The 19,359-nt window shown below is 66.8% G+C and overlaps 3 protein-coding genes across 7 annotated transcripts in view; 2 read left to right on the forward strand and 1 right to left on the reverse strand.

Moving 5' to 3' along the window:
- The first annotated feature begins 165 nt into the window (after positions 1-165).
- Positions 166-11,066, forward strand: TNKS1BP1 (tankyrase 1 binding protein 1). Of its 4 annotated transcripts, none has more exons than XM_066997200.1 (13): positions 166-216; positions 855-950; positions 1,755-1,882; positions 2,088-2,727; positions 3,507-3,582; positions 4,423-5,685; positions 6,240-8,095; positions 8,744-9,086; positions 9,287-9,419; positions 9,511-9,650; positions 9,834-10,000; positions 10,489-10,563; positions 10,709-11,066. In XM_066997200.1, the coding sequence occupies exons 3-12, from the start codon at positions 1,798-1,800 to the stop codon at positions 10,547-10,549; spliced, it is 4,764 nt and encodes a 1,587-aa protein (XP_066853301.1). In that variant the 5' UTR covers positions 166-216; positions 855-950; positions 1,755-1,797; the 3' UTR covers positions 10,550-10,563; positions 10,709-11,066. The 4 variants fall into 4 exon arrangements, with proteins under 4 accessions (XP_066853301.1, XP_066853300.1, XP_066853302.1 ...); XM_066997199.1 differs by lacking the exon at positions 166-216 and adding an exon at positions 376-534; XM_066997201.1 differs by lacking the exon at positions 166-216 and having other exon boundaries at positions 745-950; positions 8,747-9,086.
- A 3,294-nt stretch (positions 11,067-14,360) lies between these two features.
- APLNR (apelin receptor) lies at positions 14,361-15,775 on the forward strand. The gene has a single exon (XM_048057741.2). The coding sequence runs from the start codon at positions 14,489-14,491 to the stop codon at positions 15,599-15,601; it is 1,113 nt and encodes a 370-aa protein (XP_047913698.1). The 5' UTR covers positions 14,361-14,488; the 3' UTR covers positions 15,602-15,775.
- A 3,336-nt stretch (positions 15,776-19,111) lies between these two features.
- LRRC55 (leucine rich repeat containing 55) overlaps positions 19,112-19,359 on the reverse strand; it is a 5,105-nt gene continuing 4,857 nt past the window's right edge. Inside the window, exon 4 of one of the 2 annotated variants that reach the window (XM_048060000.2) lies at positions 19,112-19,359. This exon is cut by the window's right edge and continues 1,024 nt beyond it. The gene's annotated coding sequence lies outside the window, so the exon portion shown is untranslated. The other variant, XM_048059938.2, reaches the window with a different exon arrangement.

The following is a 19,359-nucleotide window of genomic DNA, read 5'->3' on the forward strand; positions in this document are numbered from 1 at the left end:
GAGGCTTGGAGGACCCCGCGGCCTCAACATGGCGCGGGCGCCTCCCCCCCCCCCCCCCCCCGTCTCTATGGTGCGCGGCTCTATGGTAGCGCCCCTCTGGCCCCTCCTCTCGGTGGTACCCGCCACGCGGCGCCGCGGCCGCACCCGGGGCGGTGGGCGTGGCCTGCGGGCGGGGTGGGCGTGGCCGAGCTCATGAATATGCAACAGCGGCGGCGGGTGAACGGGGGGCCCGGGGAGGGAGGGGGGAGGGTCGCTATGGCAACGGGGTGCCGGCCGGGGCGGGGGGGGGGGCGCGTTGCCATGGCGACGGGCCGAGGCCTGCCCGTCCACTCGAGCGGGAGCCGCGTTGCCATGGCGACGCGAGCAGGCCCCGGAGGATGGGGGAAGGGGGGGGGGGGCGCCCCTTGCCCTCCTCTTCCTCCCCTCCTCTTCCTCCCGTCCCCTCCTCCTCCCCCCCCTCTCCCTTCCTCTCCTCCCTCCGGCCTCGTCACCGGGAGCTGGGCCCCGGCTGCGGCGTCCCGGGGCTGCCACGGGGTCGGGAAGGGGCCCCGGGGGGGCGGTGGGGGGGAAGATGGCGGAGGGAGGGCCGGGGGGGCCGGGGGGGGGGGGGGAAGATGTCTTCCAGATGTGGCCTCCTCAGCGCTGCTCGGCCCCGGCCAGCTGGGCCGGGGGGCGGCGAGCGGGGAAAGCTGGGGGGCAAAAAGGGTGGGGGGGACCCCAGGGTGTGTGTGTGTGTGTGTGTGTGTATGGGGGGGGCAGGGAAGGGGGGAGCGAGGAGGAGGAGAGAGGGAGGCAGGGCAGGGCCGGGAGGAGCAGAGGAGGAGGCAGGGAGCGAGTTTTTCCTGTCCCCGCAGCGCAACGTGAGTCACGGGAGCCGCGGCGGCGACAGCGGCCCGAGCCCCAGGATCCCCCGCGTCCCCCGTCCCGGACATGAGGCCGCTGAGGGGAAGGTGAGGGGGGCACCCCCCGCCCCGGGACACCCCCTGCCCCGGGGCACCCCCTGTCCTGGGGCACCCCCTGCCCTGCCTCCGTCCCAGCAGCGCCCGCCGGAGCCCACGGCACGGGCTCGGGGTGCTGGGGGTGTCGGTGCGGGTGTAGGGGGGCTGGCAGCAGGCCTGCGGCGTCGGGGAGGGGGCTGGAGTCTGGCACGCTGCCTCCGCGCTGCTGTTTTGGGGCTGGAACGGGCCGTTTTCGGTGTGACGTACCCCACGGGGCTTGGCCTGGTGCAGGGGGGCCGGTACTGCCTGCCCGAAGGATTTGGGGTCAGTGGGTAAAAAAAGGGGGGTGGCGTGAGCGTATGGGGCTGTTGTAGGGCGAGGGGGGGGGTCCTGGGGGGAAACAGTGTTTATCTGGGGCCTGGGGAGCGGCTGACAGGGTGACACGGGTGTGTTGGCACGGCCCCCGGGGTAGAGGAGGTGTCGGCAGCGCGTTTTGGGAAGCTCCCCGCATGCAGGGACGGGGGCCACGCGGACACCGAGGTGGCCGGGGGGGCTGCCCCGGGGCGTGCAGGTATGGCAGCGTTGTTACGGCCCAGCCCGGGGCTGGCACGGCGTGCCAAGGGCGGTGCGGGCGGGCAGGGGCCGGGCAGCGCGATAGCGGCTTGGCACGCGGCGTGAGCGCTGCCGCAGGTGACCGGCGGGGCTGGCACGGTGCCGGGGGGCTGGATCCCCGGAGATTTCAGGGGCCGTGGGCCCCGCCGGACGCGTCGGACGCTTTCTTTCCCTGTAACGCTTCTCCCGTTTCTCTTCCCCCAGGGGCTGACTGCGCGCTGAGATCTGCTGAGCCCCAGCCATCGCCATGGCCTCCCAGCCCCAGCCCCTGCACCCCCCCTTGCCCTGCGCCTCGGGGGGGGCAGGACTGGCGGCCGGCAGCCCCGAGAAAGGTGAGAGCCCCTCGGACACCAGCCCGGCTCCTCACCCACACCTGTTCACGCGTGGGTTTTGCTGCCCTCAGCCTGGAGCAGGACTTCTCCCGGGGCCGTAGGGCTTCTTTTGGTGCTTTAGGGCTTCTCCCGGGGCTGTAGGGCTTCTCTGGGTCCTGCAGCGCTCCTCCAGCTCTCCGTCTCTCTCCGTGTCTCCCTCCCGCAGGCACCGCTCGCCCCAAACCTCCCATCCGGCCCAAGCCCCGCGTGCTGCCCAAGCCGTCCGTGCCTGCCAAGCCTCACCCGCCGCCGGGGCCGCGGCACCCTCGCCCCGAGCTGCCCTCGGCCGAGAAGATGAACCGCCTGGCGGGGCCCCAGCCCTACGGTGGGGGCAGCTCCGGGGGGGCCCTCAGGCGCCCCTCCTTCACCGTCAAGTCTCCCGAGACCCCCAACGGGAAGGGGCTCCCGTCCCCGCCAGTCTCGGCCCCCGAAGACTCGGGTTTGAGCCCCGCTGGCGAGATGCCTGCAGCCCCCCCGACGCCTTCCCGCAAGGGCCCGGCTCCCTTTAAGGTGACCCCGGTGCCCGTGGCGACCAAGCCGGAGCGATTCCCAGGCACCACCGTGGAGGAGATCCTGGCCAAAATGGACAGCAAGGAGGGCCCGGGAAGCCCCGACCGGGCCCGGCTCTCTCCCTTCTGCCCCGATGCTGCCTCTCGCTTCGGCTCCAAGCCCTTCGCCGCCGTCTTCAGGAGGCGCCCCAGCGGGGAGGCGGATGGAGACCCCCCCGGTGAAGCCCACCAGCCCCCTCAGCACGCCGGGGGGGAGCCGGGGACGGGGGGTGACAGAAGTTCAGTGGCTGAAATGAGGTGAGGGGGCGCGGGGCCGGTCCCTGGGGACGAGGGACCGTGGGGGGAAAAAGGGGGGGACGGTGCTGCGAGCGATGGGAATAACGGGGCTGGAAGGGAGCTGAGGTCTGGGCTCCGGCACGAGGCCGGTGTTCCTCCTAACCAACAGTGCCTTGAGCTGCCTTCGTGGGAAGGCTGGGTCACCCGCGACAGCCCCGGTGGTTTATGAAAACCGCAGGAACGGGCTGGCCCGGTTAAGGAACTGCCTCCCTGCTCGCAGCCCTCTGCCGGCTGGGAGACCTGCCAGCCCGCTCTCCCGCTGCCCAAGCGGGGAATATCGGGGGCTCGCTGCCCCTGGGAAACGCTCCCTTTTTCCCACCCTCGCTGTTTGTTTTTCTTCCTTTTTTTTTTTTTTTTTCCTGCTGGTCCACGCCGGGGCAGAGGCACCGGATCTGCGGGACTCCTGGCTGCGGGACGGGCTGGTGGTGGGCCAGCCCTTGGCTGTGCTCCCGCACGCTGGGCACCTCTGGGAGCGGGGCAGGGGCTATTTTAATCCAGAGTGTGAGAAACTCGCTCTCCAAAGGATGAAAAATTTCCTAGCGAGGGCTTCGTAGCCTGTTCGCCTCCCTCCCCTCTGCAGTCAAAACCTCGGCTGAACCTAGCAGGGAATTAAGGGTGGCTACAGCTCACCCCACGGCCACCGGGGGATGGTTCGGGGGGCGAGGAGGCCGTGTGGGCTGGTGGTGGGAGAGAAGAGCGGGGTGCCCGTGGCATTTACCCTCCTGCCTGTCTCTCTGCAGCAGCGGCTCCTCCCCAGCCGGCCTGAGCTGTGCCGGGGACCCCCGCAGACTCTGGAGGCCGCCGTCTCCCCCTGACGTGAGTTCTCGCCGCCCCCTCCTGTGCCGCGGCTGCTCCGCTCCTGGGCTCTCTCCTTTGGGGCTCTCCTGTCTCCTCCGGGGCTCCCTCTCTGCGGGGTGCGTGTCTCTCCTTCCTCCTTTCTGGTGCTGAGCGCCCTCCCTCCGGGGAACGCGGGTCCCCCCCCGCCGTGCCCCCTGCTCCCCCGGCACGGGGTGCCCGGCTGCGGGGCCAGGCTCCTGGGACGGGCTCGGCAGGTGCCAGCCCCGGTGCTGAGGTGGGGACGAGGAGCAGCCGTGAGTCACCAGCCAGGATTTTGGGTGGTGACGGGGACACCGAGCAGCGTGGCAGGGCTGGGGGGGGGGAATTTAACCCCGACGGCCGCAGGCAGGGCTGGTCCCTCTGTGCCAGGGCGATGCTGGCGTGTCCCAGGGGGGTGCCCGGCCCCGCAGCAGGGCGGATTGGGGCTGGGGGCGTTTCTGTTTCCTCTTGCTTCAGTTCTTCCTCTCCGTGTCTCTCTCTGCACGCCTCTGGCAGGGGGGGGCGGGTGCTGGCAGGGGCGCTGGGGCAGAGGAAGGGGCTCGGAGGGGGGCTCCGGGCACTGCCTGGCCCTGCACGGCAGGGCACGGAGCGGGGCCGGGGACCACTGGGAGCTGCCGAGGCTGAGTCACGCAGGAAGCGGCCCCGGTGCTGGCAGGAAGCGTGGGCGCCTCCTGCCCCGGGATTTCGAGGGGATGGGACCGCAGCCGCGCTGTCACCGCGCGTCGGCAGAGGGGGGCCGGGACGTGGGCGATGCCCGGGGGGTTCCTCCTGAGTGACTTGCCCCCCCCCCCCGTGCCCCCCACCCCGTTCTTCCCGCAGCTCTCCTCTCTCCAGCTGGGCACCCTCGGACCCCCTGGCTCCCCGAGATCCCCCGCCTGCCCAGCTCCAGCCCCGGGAGCTCCTTTCCAGCCCGCTGAGCCCTCCGCCTTGGCCCCCGGCTCTCCCGATGCCCCCCCAGAGCTGCTGGCCCCCGGCTCCCCCACCCTGGCCCCCGGCTCCCCCGACTCCCCCGCTCAGCCCCCGGCCCAGGAGCTCCCGGCTGCCTCCATCCAGGCTCCGGGCGCCCCGGCCGAAGCCCAGCTCGGTGCCTCCCGCTCCCCCGGCTCCCCGCACACTCCCAGCGAGGGGTCCCCCGCTACCGCCAGCCCCCCAACACCAGGCACGCCCCAGCTGCCCCCCCGAGCCACCTACCCCCCCGGCTCTCCTGAGGCTGCCGCTGAGCCCCCAGCGCCCCCCAGCCCACCCCCTGAATCCCCTTCCAGAGCTTCTCGTCCCCCGGGCTCCCCAGAGGGACCCGATGACTCCCCTGCGTCCCCACGGTCCCCCGAGGGTCCCGATTTCAGCCTTCCTCCCCCCAGCAGGGACTCGGGGCTCCGACGCTCCTCAGAGGGGGTCCTGCAGCCCCCGCCCGGCGAAGGGCAGGGCATGGGGGAGCTGGGGGGCTCGCTGAGCGCCCTGCCCCAGCCCGGGGACCCGCCGTCGGAGCGCTCGCTGGGCAGCGAGTCCAGCTGGAGCCTTTCGCAGTCCTTCGAGTGGACGTTCCCCCCACGGGGGGCGAGGGGGCTGCCGTCCCCCCCCAGCTCCCCCATCAGGGAGGCGGCCGACTCGGGGCTCTCTGAAGAGGACGGGTCAGATGGGGAGGCTGCGGGCTCCCAAGGGGGCGGCGGGTCCCACAGGGCCGGCAGCTGGGCGGCGGAGGGGGCTCCGTGCCCAGGGGGGCCTGTAGCCAAGCTGGAGGCCGAGGGCTCGGCGGAGGAGGAAGAGGAGGAGGAGGAAGAGGAGGCAGAGTGGAACAGCACCGTGCTCCACGTGACGGAGCCCGACCAGGACCCGGCTGAGACCGAGCCCCCTGTCGAGGCCACCCCGCTGGATCCAGCCTCTCCGGAGGCCAAATCCTGCTGGGAGCCGGGGCCGGCGGGTGACTCTCCCGGCAGCCTGCAGGGCCCCGGCGGGCCAGGCCGGGAGGAGAGCTCCTCGAAGGCTCCCGACGCCCACCCCGACCCGGGCTGGCTGACCGAGCTGCTGGCGTCGCCCGGGGCTCACGCAGCGGGACGCGGCTCGCCGGAGGCCGACGGGTCGGAGGTGAGGACTCACGGGGAGCCGCGGGGAGGCGAGGCAGCAAGGGTTAACGCCCGGCTGCGCGTGTCTCGGTGCGGCCGGGCTCATTTTTCTGTGGCAGAGCCGTCCGACGGGTTGGGTGGAGGCTGAGCGCCGAGCGGGAGCAGCGCAGCGCCCGCGGGGAGAGCCGGGGTGGGGCTGGGCGGCGGGAGCCCCGCCGCGTGCGCGCGCGCCGGGAGAGCCATGGCCGGCGAGTCGGGGACCACGGCCATCCTGCGGAGGCTGCTGGCCAACCTGGAGCTGCGGGACGAGCTGGGGAGGGCTCGGCGCACGCAGGGCTCGGAAGGGCCCTGGGCAGGCGTGGCGGCTGTGGGTACCGGCAGCTCCCGGCCTGGGGCTTGCTGGGGTCGGGGGAGGCGGGCGGCGGGGTCTGGGCTCGCCTCGGGAAGGGCTCCTGCTTCGTGCAGTGGTCCTGAGGGGGGCCCCGCACCCTCTGCGACGTTTCTTCCTGCTGCGTGACTAGGGGTTGCAGGAATCTCTTAACGCTGTCTCTGCTTTTCTGAACCCCTTCCCCCCAGGACCTGCTCGGCTGGTCGCGGAAGGACCTGTGCAGCGAATTCGGCATCGGGAGGTCCCAGCGGGCCGCCGCTTTTGACTGGAGCCGCGAGGCTGTAGCCAGAGACAGAGACTGGCCCGGCGAGGTGGGACAGGACCGGGAATTCAGGACCAAATCGAGCTGGGACACCAGCCACAGCGTGGGTGACGTGGAGCAGCAGGACAGGGCCTTTGGTGCCGCCGAGAGGGACTGGAGCAGCAGTTACAAAGGGACAGAGCTGATGGGGGACACAGGGCTGGGCTGCGGCACCTGGCCCAAATCCCACGGCCTGGGGGAAAGCTGCCTGCAGGACCAAGACTTTGGCAAAGCCAGCTGGGGCGCTGGCTACGGCTTGGACGGCGCGGGCGGCAGGGAGGAGGTGAGCTCTGGGAAGACTGAATGGAGCAGGAGCTACGGCGTGGGACACGGGCAGCAGGAGGACAGAGAGCTGAGCTCCAGGCAGCCCAGCTGGGCTGGCAGGTACGGCTCTGGGGACCTGGAGACCCAGGACGGCGAGCTCGCGCCCGTGTGGGCCAGTGAGTACGGCACCGGTGACGCTGAGATCAAGGACAGGGAGATGGGCGCGGACTGGGCCAGCAAATACAGCAGCAGGGATGCTGAGAGCAAGGACGAGGACTTGACGCTGGGCTGGGCTGGCAGATCCAGCACTGGGGACACCGGCAGCCTGGACAAGGAGTTTTGCCCCAGCAGGTCGGCCTGGGATAGCAAATACAGCAGCAGGGACATGGAGAGCCAGGACAGGGAGTTCAGCCCCAGCAGGCCGGCCTGGTCTGGCGAATACAGCACCCAGGACATGGAGAGCCAGGACAGGGAGTTCAGCCCCAGCAGGCCGGCCGAGGCCAGTGACTACACCACAAGGGCCATGGAGAGCCAGGACAGGGAGTTCAGCCCCAGCAGGCCCGCCTGGGACAGCGAGTACAGCACCAGGGCCATGGAGAGCCAGGACAGGGAGTTCAGCCCCAGCAGGCCGGCTGAAGGCAGCGGGTACGGTGCCGGAGAGGAAGAGACCCAGGACAGGGAGTTCAAACCCAGCAGGCCGGCCTGGGATGATGAGTACAGCACCAGGGACATGGAGAGCCGGGACAGGGAGTTCGGCCCCGGCAGGCCAGTCTGGGCCAGCGAGTACGGCTCCGTGGCCACCAGAAAGGAAGATTTCGGTCCTGGCCGGCTGAGCTGGGCTGGCGAACGCGGCATAGCCCAGACGGAAGCGGGCAATGCTTTCGGTGTCAGAGCAGAAGACTTGCCTGGCTCCTCTGCCCCCCGTCACCCGTCCCCGGAGTCGGGCTGGGGCAGCAGCGACCAGCAGGAGAGCGGTGCCATCGGCGCCGGGGGCTGGATTGAAGAGCTGCGCCTCGGGGGAGCTGAGCACCGCAACCAGTTCGGCGTCATTGGGATGGACCAGGTGCCCGACCCCTCCGGCACCGCAGCGCCAGCAGGAGGCCCCACGTCCTGGAGCGGGGAAATGAGCTCTGCCGACCTGCAGGAGCCCGGGGAGCCCCCGGGAGGCTGGTGCGGCGACCTCCCCTTCAGCCCCTCGGCTCCTACCGCTAGTACCAGCGAGGGTGGACCGGGTCAGATGGCCTGGGACGAGGACGGGGCAGCCCCGGGCAGCGCTGCCCGGCCCCGGGAGGACGAGGAGGAGGAGGAAGCAGGCTGGAGGCAGCACCAGGAGGCAGGTGGCTGGAGTACGGAGCTGCGCGAGGCTGAGGCCAGGCGCCAGGAGTGGGCCAGTGCCTTCGACGCCCGCTGTGCGGCCCGCAGCCGGGATTTCAGTGCCGGGGAGCCGAGCCCAGGAGACCGCGGTGCTTCGGCAGATGGGTAAGGAGGGTGCTGGCGGTGGGGGCTGTGGCCCCAGGGATGGATCCTCCGGGGGTCTGGAGGATCTGGCAGGGTTAGCTCCGTGCCCTTGTTTTGCCAAGGTGAGGGAACCTCACAGCCTCATCTCAGCCAGGCTGAAGTAGCTGGGTATTTCCAAGGTGATAAATTCCCACAAGCTGCCTAACCGTAAGGGTGCTGGGAGGAGGGACGCAAAATCCCCTCTGGGCTGGGGAGAAGTGGGAAGCCCCCAGCTGCGGGGGGAGCCCTGCAGTTTGCTGCTGCTGTCTCCTTCCTGGCCCAGGAGGACTTAGAGCTCCTCTGGGGATCGCTGCCTTCCCTGCCCCTCTCCGCCACATCCCTGGGGCTGTTTTGCCAGGCAGGAGGGCAGTGAGCAGCCCCGATCCTCCTCCTCCTGCCCCTTGGTCACCTCCCACCTTTGCCTGAGACTGTGGGAGCACTGGGGGGGTCTGACCCCTTTCTCTGCACCCCTGCCCCCCATGAAACCCGGTGGGGAGAGGTGACCTGAGTCCCCTGTGCGTCGGGGACCCTCCTTGCCTTCCTCAGCCCCCAGACTCCCCGCTAGCCTCGGGAGGGCTTTCCCTTAGCTGCAGCTGGGGGAACTGTGGGCTCTCCTCTCGTCTCCCGCAGCAGGACCCCCATGGACATCCGCCTCTCGGACCCCAGCCCACCCTTGGGTGCTGATGCTCTGGCTGAGCCCACCGCCGCGGGGCCGAGCCCCCAGCTGCAGCCCCTAGCCTCAGAGGCCCCCCGGGACGAGGACGAGGACGAGCCGAGCCCCGCAGAGGACGGGGGCCTGGCTGCTGCCCCCCTGCTGCCGGAGGCTGGTGGCGGGACCCCGCCAGAAGCAGAGAGCCAGGAGGAGGCCCCCTGGGACCACCCGGATGGGAAGAGACCGCAGAGCTGCGAGGAAAAACCCTCTCAGCCCGAGGGACCCGCGGAGCTCTCTGGGCAGGAATTCACCTTCCTGGAGGTGAGCAGGCAGGGGGAAGCTTCTGCCTCCCCCTCGTTGCAGCCCCGACCCAGACAGGCTGCGGGCACCAGGCCGCCCCGTGCTGTAGGGCCGCCGCTGCTGCGGGTGTCCATAAAGCACGGTGGGATGGGTGGGGGGGCCGGGGGGCGCCTGGGAGTTCCCTGTGCTGGGCGCTGACCTTCCCCCCGTGGGTTTTGCAGGACACGGAGGTCCTGGACAGCACCGTGTACCGGAGCAAAGCCAACCTGGGCCGCAAGCGGAGGCACCGGGCGCCCGCTCTCCGCCCCGGGGCCACCTCCGAAGGGGACAGCTGGATCTTCCAGGACTCCACAGGTGGGATCCCTCGGGGTGGCGACAGCAGGACGGGGGCGTAGGGGCAGCGTGGCCTTGGCAGAGGTGTCTCACGGTGATGCTGTCCCCGCAGAGCCCCGTCCAGCCCGCCCAGCGGCATCCTCCGACGAGGAGGCAGCAGAAGAGCCCAAGAGCCGGCGGGTGCGAGCGTCCCCGTCGGGCAAGGGCGTCAAGGTGCCGCTCTTCCCCGGCCTCAACACGTCCGCCCTCAAGGTAAGGGCCCAGCAGGACCCCAAGGACGTGTCCCAGCCCGGGGAGGGGACACGGTTCCTCAGCTGAGGCAGGTTGTGGGCGTGGGGGCGGCCGAGGGCGGGCGGCGTGGGGAGGGAAAAGGGCGCGACGGGAGGACTTGGGGGCGGCGGGGAGCACCCCTCTGACTTCACCTCTCACACCCAGGCCAAGCTGAGGGGCCGAAACCGCTCTGCCGAGGAGGGGGCGCTGCCGGCAGACAGCAAGGCGGCCCCCCCGAAGGACCCCCACGTGCAGCGCTCCAAGTCCTGCAAGATCCCCGGCCTGGGTGGGAAGCCCCTCACGCTGCCCCCCAAGCCGGACAAGTCCTCAGGGTGAGCGCTGGGGGCTGCGGGGCGGTCCTGGTGGGGAGGGGGGTGTGAAATCCCCCTGTGGGCGTGATGGGGACCCGCGGGGTGCGGGGTGGGTGTGCCGAGGTGTCTGTGGGGCTGTGTTGGAGTCCCACGGCCCCGAGGAACCCAGCGCCCCGGGCTGCTGTTTCTGGTGCTGGCAGCTGGCCTCGGGGCTGGAGCGGGGAGCGGGGAGGAGGCTTGCTGGGACCGGCATTCCCAAGGTCCCGTTGCCTGGGAGAGCTGAGCTGCTCCACCCTAAACAGTGCTTGGGACGAAGCCCTTAAAGCCACAGCTTGAAGGCTGCCTCCGCAGCCAGCCGCAGCCCGGCTCCCTTCCTGCCCGACCCCTCTGGGGAGCGGGAACAATCCGGGGGTCCTGTTGGCCGGGTCCCCCCAGGGCTTTGGGAGAAGCCCCCAGGGCTTTGGGTGTGTTTTGGGGGGATTTGCGATGACGCAGCTCCATCCTCCCAGGTCAGACGGCTCCCCGCCCCACTGGCTGCAAGCGCTGAAGCTGAAAAAGAAGAAATCATGAGCTGATCTGGCGGGGTGAGTACCGGCACGGGGGTGACACCGTGGGGACGGCTGGGACAAGGGCCAGAGGGGACATCCCTCCGGCTCCGGGTCACCCCAGGGGCTGGGGCTCCCCGCCTGGCTCCTGACGGTGTCTCCCCCCTCCCCGTGTCTCTTGCAGGCTCGCTCTCCTGCCAGCGTGGCCCCGGGAGGCTTACGGCCAGCTCCCCCAGGACCAGGTCGCCCCCTCCCCGTGGCAGGACACACACACACACATCTATGCACTTTGTATGATGCTCGCAGGGTCCCCTCCCCGGTCACTTCCCGCCCCCCTCCGAGGCCCGAGGGACTCCCCCAGGGTCTCTCTTCCTCTGCCCACCCCCTCAGCCCCCACGTTTCCTGGGGGCTGGGGGTGGTGGTGGAAATCCACAAGCCTCCCCTCCCTCCCCCCTCCCCCTCCTATCACCCTCCAGACCAAGAGCAGCAGGTCATTATTTTGGTGCCACTTTTCAGGACAATAAAAACTTTGTTGGTTGGTTCGGGGGGGGGTCCTTCGTTCTTCTGTAAGCTCCCTGGGCCTCAGGGCTGTGCCCCAGAAGGGGGGGTCCCTGTCCCCGTGGGGCGGGGGGGACCCTGGTGCGGGGACAGCCACCAGGAGGAGCTCTCTGCCCTCGCATGCCTGCAGCCGGGATGGGGAGCTCACCGCTGGGGGGGGGGTGTATGCCTGGGGACACCCCTGCACCTCCCTGCAGCCTGCCTGGAGGTCAGAAAGGTGCCGGGAGGCAGAAGTGTGGCTTCCTGCGCTCACCCTCCGTCCGGATTGTGCCCCCGCTCCCTCCTGCTTCCTCTCTGTCTGCCTCCTCGGTCCCTGGCGTGGCAGCAGGGCTGGTGCCGGTGATAGGGTCGCCCTGGGGGAGTGGGGACGGGTCCTGGCCCCAAACCTTCCTGAGAAACTGAGCAGCCCAGCCTCCACCCGTGACTCCGGCCATAATCCAAGCTGAACTGCCCGTGCCTGTGTTCCGGCTGGGATTTCTTTCCTTTCTGCCCTGTGCAATCCCAGGAAAGACGGGGGGAGCTTGTGAGTCTCCCCAGGCAGCTTCGCCTGCAAAATGCAATCCCTGGGCCCCCTCCGAGAGCTGGCTGTGCCCCGGGCCCCGTCCCCTCCCCACGATGAGGAACCCCAAGCTGTTTTTTCCCGGCACAGCCTAGCGGAAAGAGGGAGAGACAGATGGAGAGATGGAGCCATGGAGTTGTTGCTTCCCTGGTAGGATATGAGTAACTCCAAGCGACTTCAGAGGAAGTCACCAAATCCCATGCCGAGGTAAAATCCAGCTCTGCTCTTCCTGGCATGCAGAGTTTGGGTACGTGGGGAGCTCAGCCCCATGGCACGGCTGAGTGCCCCCCTTCTGCCGGGCTGTGAGCGTCCCCACCAGCCCCCGGGGAGCTGCACAGGACACTGCCAGCCCTGGCTCCGGGGCCCTCTGCCACGCATGTGAGAGGTTTTTGTGCAGGCTGGGACAAACATCGCACGGGGACAGCACCCCGGTCCGAGCCAGAGGGAGGTTTTTTGGGTACAGGATGGATATTAATGAGCTCTGCTGCACCCTGGGTACCCTGACCCACAGCACGCCTTGGGAAAGCTTTCAGCCATTAGCTGAGCTGAGGTCTCCTCGCCCCTGGTGCCGCTGAGCCCTTGGCTTTATCAGGGGCTTGGGGCCGGCAGATGCTTCGGCTCCTGCTGAAGCTGCAGAGGAATCTCGGCTGCTTATCTCTGATTGCATCCAGTTGTCGCTGCCCCCTCCGAGCCTCCCCGGGACGTGGGATTTGCTCCAGCACTTCAGCTCTGGCTACCGAGCCTCGTGAATTATTGCCTGGGGACTAAGAGTGAGGTTACCTGCAGCTGCTGATGGGGTCGGAGGTGGGGCTGCAGGCGTCTGAGCCCAGTCCAGCACCCAGCAGGAGAAAACTGCTCCTTGCACAGCACCTCTGTGCTGGGCTCAGCTCCTCCGGCTTCCCCTTCCCCCCGGGGCCCCTCTCCAAATTCCTTCTGTCCCCTGGTGGGACGTAGCAGCGGGGGCACTGCTCAGCCCCCTCCCCATCCGCTGCTTTTTGGCCAGGCATTGCCTTCGCCAGGCTGCAAAGGGTTACCTGTTCTCCTGTGCTACCCACAGAAGACAAAAATAGTGGGGATTGTTATTAATAGTGATCTTCATTACCCGGGCTGGAACATCTCCCTTTGTAGCAGTTTCTGGCAATACCAAGGGTCTAATTAGCATTTTTTTTATTTCCCTGTTTTATTCAATTCATTAGCTGTCTTAAGTAACGGCTTCATCAGTCTTTGGGTTTTGTGTGGTTCTGTCTCCTCTTTTTTTCTTTTTTTAAAAAAAAACTTAAAATATGAAGTTAGCAGCCCTCACATCTAGGCGTTGAATTTTAACAGCTTTTTCTCTAATTCTTCCACGAAATGCCGACCTTTGCAGCTCCCCCTTAGCAGCTCCTTACAGGGTTAACGTTCGGCTTTCAAAGTTGACTCTGTCCCAGCTAATCAGAATATTTTATTATTCATTACCCCCCTTTCAAGCCTGATTAAGCCCCCCATTTGTTCTCACGGGGCTGAGAGCTGGTTCAGATTTGGTGCTTCTCCTCCCACAGGCTTATTTCGGAGACCCCTTAGGGCTGCCCTGTATTTCAGCAACCAAATTACCTTGCCACCCCCTCTTTTTTTTTTTTTTGGTTTTAACACTGGTTTGAGGGGCCAGCCGCGCTGGCGGGGGGGCGGTGGCGTCACTTCTGTGCCTGGCTTGGTGTTCATGCTGCGGCTGTCCCCAGCGTGCCTTCGCTTCGCTCTGAATCTCGCCAACTGGTAATTTATCGATTTTTAATGGCAAAAGGCACCTCTCGTCTCCGCGCTGTGAGCAGCCGAGCCCCGTGCTTGTCTCAGCCTCTGCAGAGGCTCGCGGCTTCTTGGGCTGCGTTTTGCAAACACTTGGCTTGTCAAAGGCTCTGCCCAAAGCTGCAGCTGCAAGAGCTGAGCCTCGGTGGAACAGCGTCCTGCACCTCAGTCCCGCTTCCTCCAGCGCTTCTTGCTTTGGAGGTGATTTTTCATCTCTGGCTGATCTAAAGGCATTGCTGCGTTCTGCTCCTTCGCCTTACAAAAAAGTCAGCACAGGATCAACACGCGGTGAGGTCCCTGGGGGCTCTGCATTACACCGTGCTGGTGCAGAAGATGCCTCAAAATGTTCCTTCACTAACACAAGTGGCCAATTCCCCCCTCCAGATTTTGGGTAAATGGCTCCCGCAGTGCTCAAAAGAGGGCCCTGGCAGTTTGGGACCCCCTCTGCGCCGCAGCTTTGCGAAAGGCAAAAGCTCAGATGCAAAGCGTAGAATCCCAAGTGCCAAACGCCCGCTGTGAGGTCCCGAATGCAAAGCCCCAAGTGCAAAGCCCCAGCTGCAAAATGCCGAAATCCCGGGTGTGACGCCCCGACTGCCGAAGGCCACCTCTGAAATGTGAAATCCAATTCCCACGTCCCTGGGGGGTGGCAGAGCGGTGCCTGGCTGTGCCCCCCCCCCCCGCTGCCCCCCAGGAGCTGCTTCGCTGTGTCCCAGCACCCAGCCTGGGCGCTGGGGTGGCCGCGAGTCCCTGCAGCGGGGGGCAGCGGGGTTATCGCCCGGGCTGACGCTTTGACACTTGGGTGAGAGCCTGGTAAGACTCCTAGGAGGGGGCCGGGGCAGCCAGATGGGAGGTGTGTGTGTGGGGGGGGAGCTGTGAAATTTCCCACGGGGGTTCCCCATCCTGTCCCGTCCCACAGAGGAGGAGGAGGAGGAGGAGGAGGAGGGCGGAGGGCGGGTAGGAAGGGGAGGTAACGCGGTGGGATTCGTCAGGCCGGGCTCAGAGGGCCGGAGGAGGTCGGTGCTGAGCCCAGGGATGAGCTGAGCTGAGCTGAGCCCAGCGGCCGGCGGCATGGAGGAGGTGGCAGACAGCTATGCCTACGGGGACAACGAGACGGAGTGCGAGTACGAGGAGTGGGGCCCCTCGCTGGCCCTGCTGCCCACCATCTACCTGCTGGTCTTCCTGCTGGGCACGGCAGGCAACGGGCTGGTCCTTTGGACCATCTTCAAGGGTGGCCGTGAGCGGCGGCGCTCCGCCGACACCTTCATCGCCAACCTGGCCGCCGCCGACCTCACCTTCGTGGCCACCCTGCCGCTGTGGGCCGCCTACGCCTGGCTGGGCTACCACTGGCCCTTCGGCACGGCCGCCTGCAAGGTGAGCAGCTACCTGGTCTTCGTCAACATGTACGCCAGCGTCTTCTGCCTGACGGGGCTGAGCTTCGACCGCTACCTCGCCATCGTGCGGCCCCTGGCCACGGCGAAACTGCGCTCGCGGGTGAGCGGGCTGGTGGCCACGGTGGCCCTGTGGGTGCTGGCGGCCCTGCTGGCCCTGCCGGCCCTGGTGCTGCGGCGGGCGGCCGCGCTGGGGGGGGATGCCAAGGTGACCTGCTATATGGACTACGGGGGCCTGGCCGCGCCGGGCACCGAGGGCGCCTGGGAGGTGGGGCTGGGGCTGTCCTCCACCGCCCTGGGCTTCGTGGCCCCCTTCGCCGTCATGCTGACCTGCTACTTCTTCATCGCCCGCACCGTGGCCAGCCACTTCCGTCGGGAGCGGGCCGAGGGGCCCCGCAAGCGCAAGCGCCTGCTGACCATCATCGCCGTGCTGGTGGCCGCTTTCGGGGGCTGCTGGCTGCCCTTCCACCTGGTGAAGACCCTCTACGTCCTGATGGACCTGGAGGTGCTGCCCTGGTCCTGCGGCCTCCACGCCTTCCTCAACAACCTCCACCCCTACTGCACCGGCATCGCCTACATCAACAGCTGCCTCAACCCCTTCCTCTACGCCTTCTTCGACCCCCGCTTCCGACGGGCCTGCGCCGCCCTCCTCTGCTGCCGCCCCCCCAGCCCCGGGGCCGAGCGCTCGGGCAGCTTCTCCTCGGGGCACAGCCACAGCCCCGGGGGCAAGGGGGGGCCGCCTGGGGGGGGCAAGCTGGACCCCGCCACCCAGGAGACGCTCTTCCGTGCCTGAGCCCCCCCCGCTCCAACCCCAGCACCCCCCCTGAGCTGGTCTCCTCGGGGAGCGGCCCCTGCGTTTTTTTTGGGGGACCCCCCCTCCTCTTTTCTCAGTGCCCCAGAGCCTGGCTTGCTTTGGGGAGCCCCTTCCCTGCTTGTGGGATGTGTTTGGGGGGGGGGGGGGACTGAGGCACGGGCTGGTGGGTGGGTTCGGGCAGGGGCACCGGCTGTGAGATTCGTGACAAATAAATGAATTTTGGTTACAAAAAAAAGGAGCAGAGTATACGATTCCCTCTGGGGTGATGGAGAGGGTGGTAGTGGGGGGCTGCATGGGTTGGGGGGTTTGTGTTGCTGTGTGTGTGTGCGTGCATGTGCACACTGGGTGGGTGCTGTGCCCCCCATGTGCCCCCTCCCATGCCCCCCATGTTCCTGAGTGCACGCCGTGTGTCTCCGCACACTTTGGGAAATGCAAAAATTTCCACCCCTAAGCGCCGCTTTGCCGCATCGCAGCGTGGCGAGACCCGAGTGAACACCAGAAAAAGAACCTCCCCCCCCCCCAAAAAAAAATCCTCCGGTGCACCGGGTGGGAGCTCAGCCCACCCCAGTGGGAGGCTCTGATTGCATCAGGCAGCTGTCCCGTTCTCCCAAATCCCCGTTTGAGTTTTTTATCTTCCTTATCTGAGGCCAGATAGACCCTGAGTGGTTCTCCCCTGGGGCTGCGGATGCCATCGAGCAGCCGGGGGCCACTGCCTGCACCCCAGGCCAGCAGCAACAGCACCCCCATGGCATGGGCAAGGGGCCGGTTTGGGTCTGGATGGTGTTTTGGGGACCCCATCCCCTTCCCCATCCTCCCGTGGCGCCAGCAGGACAATGGCCTGCGATAGCCGGGGATTTTGATGACCCACCAAAACGCTCTTCTCCCGTTTCCATCTCCAGCCCCAGCCGCTTCCTGAGGCTTCGCTCTAAATAAATCTTCCCCCTATTTGCTATTTACATCCTTCATTTACTCGCGATTAACTATCCTGTCTCCTTGGCCTTTGTTCCCACTTGGAAAGGATGCGGGATCATTACTTGGTTCCTCGCGGAGCTTCCCGTTGTTTCACGGGGGGGAGGAGGGCTGGGTCGACCTTCCCGCCTGCCCCGTCCTTGTTTTGGGATCCAGCTGAGCCATGCTCATCACCCCTCAGGGACGGCCCTTTGTCTCGATGCAGTAAATAGGGGAGGTGGCTGGGGGAGCCTTGGTTTGGATAAAAGCAAAGGGGGTGCAGCCACGGAGGTGAGCCCACTGGGGCTCTTTGCACCCTGGCTGGGGCTTTTTTGGGGTTTCCCCATGGTTTCTGGCTTGGGCTAAGAGCCAGGGGGGTTGGCGTGCTGGAAATGCTGCATCTGAGACCACGGCCCAAAGGGAAGCTTGGGGTGTTTACAGTCAAGGTGCCCTGTTGGAAAACGCACGGTAAAGAGATCCTGGCTCCTGCTTATCCATCCACCCGTCCACCCCTCCTTCTCCTCACCCCCCTCTCTATCCTCCCGGCTACCAACCCTAAGTAAACTGGCCCTGAAGGGGGGCAGAGGGAGCCCCGTTTTGTTTTTTTAGTAGCCCAAGCATGGGCAGCTTCCTCCCAGGCGCGGCGGCCAGGCGCGGAAATAGACGCGGGGCGCCTTGCCAGCGGCGACGGGAGCTGCGGACTTTCTATCCGGCTGTTGGAGATTTCCCTTTTCCCTCGGAGGAGGGAAATGCTGGGCCGAGGAGTCTCTGGGGGGAAATGCAGGGACACTTCAGAAAAACAAGGCCGGAGAGGGGGGGAAGGGGCAGCGGGTCCGGACCAACGGTCGGAAGGAGATAAGGAAGGTGTTGCCTTCCTGCGGCAGCGCGGGGGGAAAGGCGGCTGCGGAAAGATGAGGAGGGAAGATAGAGGGGATGGAGGGGGGTGGGGAGCCCTGCCAAATCCCTGCCACGGCCGGGAGCATCCTCGGAAAAAAAATGGGCACGCTGCGGAGCTGGGGGTGAATTTGGGTGCGCTGGGCACCTTGAGAAGCGAGGCCGTGACTTGCTGCGGGGGCCTGGCTGGCCGCAGGGCTCCGGCGTGGCATGGGTGGCCCCGGTGGGGACATGGGCACAGTGGGGATGTGGCACTGGAACAAGGTCAGTCTGCACAGGGAGATAGGTGCGATGGGGAAGCCAACACAGACGGGGACAGGAGACCCAGGAGCCTCCCAGCCCAGGACGGGTGGCTCAGCTGCAGCTCCCAGCTCCCGGCTCCCAGCTCCCAGCTCCCAGCTCCCAGCTCCGCATCCCACCGGAGGTGCAAAAATAATTTCACGGCGTGCCGAGCCGGGCTGATGTCCCCAGGTGTCCCGTGAGGCCAGCTTGCCTTTGAAGTTACCTCCTTGTTTACACTTTCACGCTTTCCTCCCCATAGCAAACGGTGGCGTGGAGGGGTCCCCACATCACCCATGGTCCTTGACGCAGGGGGTCCGCTGCCGTGGCAAGGCGGGGTGCAGCCCCAGTTTGTGCTGGAAACACATAAATTTGTCAAAACTCGGCTTACTCATTGGGCAGAGGAGGTTTCGACAGACCTCGCAGCTCAGAAATAACTGAGAAAATAATTATTGGGTGAGAAACGTCTGCTTTCCTCTGCTCAGCCCCAGAGGGGAGGGCAAGGGGGGAGATTTCAGTCATTCACTGCCCTCTTGTGTCCCCAGCACACGAGTCCCTGGGCTACCCACCCAAAATCTGTCCCCATGTTGGGCAGCGAGCCCTGGAGAGCCCTTGGCAGCCCTTCACCAGTTTGTGTCTGTTAGGAGAAGAAAGAGCTTCAGGTGTTTGTGGAAAGCTCCGTGGACCTTGGAAAGGCAGAGGTTAGACTATAAATAATGAGGGGATGGGCTTAAAGGGGTTAAAATAGGTTGAAATTGAAGGAGACTTTTTTTTTTTTCCTTTTTTTTTTTTCCCATGTTTCCAGCAGCCCTTGTGCCTTCAGCCAGCTAAGGGGTGACAGGCTTGGAGGGTCTGGTTGGGCCCCCAGCTCCTGGTGTGGGCAGGAGATGGAGGGAGGGAGGAAGAGGAGGGAAAGAGGGGTGGAGAGAGATGGGTGGAACGAAAATGGGGGTGCTGGGGTGAGGCTTGGGAAGGGAGGTGTGGGTGGGGTACGTGGAAGGGGGGATGGAGGGAGGGATGGAGGGATGCAGGGATGAATGGAGGGAGGGCTGGATGGATGTGTGCATGGCAGGATGGAGGGCTGGATGGAAAGATGGATGGACAGATGGCTGGCTGGAGTGGGTGGGTAGATGGTTGTATGGATGGATGGAAGGAGGGATGGAGAAATGGGGCACCCTGCGGTGGCTCAGTCAGGTGAGGAGGACATTCCTGTCCCCCCGTTCCCCCGACGTGCGTGGCTGGGGGTGGGAACGGGAGAGCTATGGCAGCACCGGGGCTGCCATCGTCCGGCAGCAGCCCCAGCCCCGTCCCCAGGGCCACGCGTGCCGGCAGGACACGACACAGCTGCTGCCCGACCTCTGGGCTCCAGCCCATAGGAACAGCCCCGCGGCCCCCGCGCGAGGGGCCCTGGCCGCCCCGGGGAGCCGGGTGACACCACGGTGACCCGGCCGCCAGCAGCTGGGCCCCGCCGCGCCGGGAGGTGCTGCCGGAGGAATAACAGGAAGCTCCAGGAGGGGAAAACACGGCTGATGCCTTCTGCAGGTTGTTTTCCACCTCCTTCCCGGCCAGTCCTGCGCGTCCCCGCTGCACGCCCGTGTCCCCGGCACTGCGCTCAC

Source organism: Anser cygnoides, chromosome 5 (assembly GCF_040182565.1).
Source record: "Anser cygnoides isolate HZ-2024a breed goose chromosome 5, Taihu_goose_T2T_genome, whole genome shotgun sequence".
Classification (NCBI taxonomy): domain Eukaryota; kingdom Metazoa; phylum Chordata; class Aves; order Anseriformes; family Anatidae; genus Anser; species Anser cygnoides.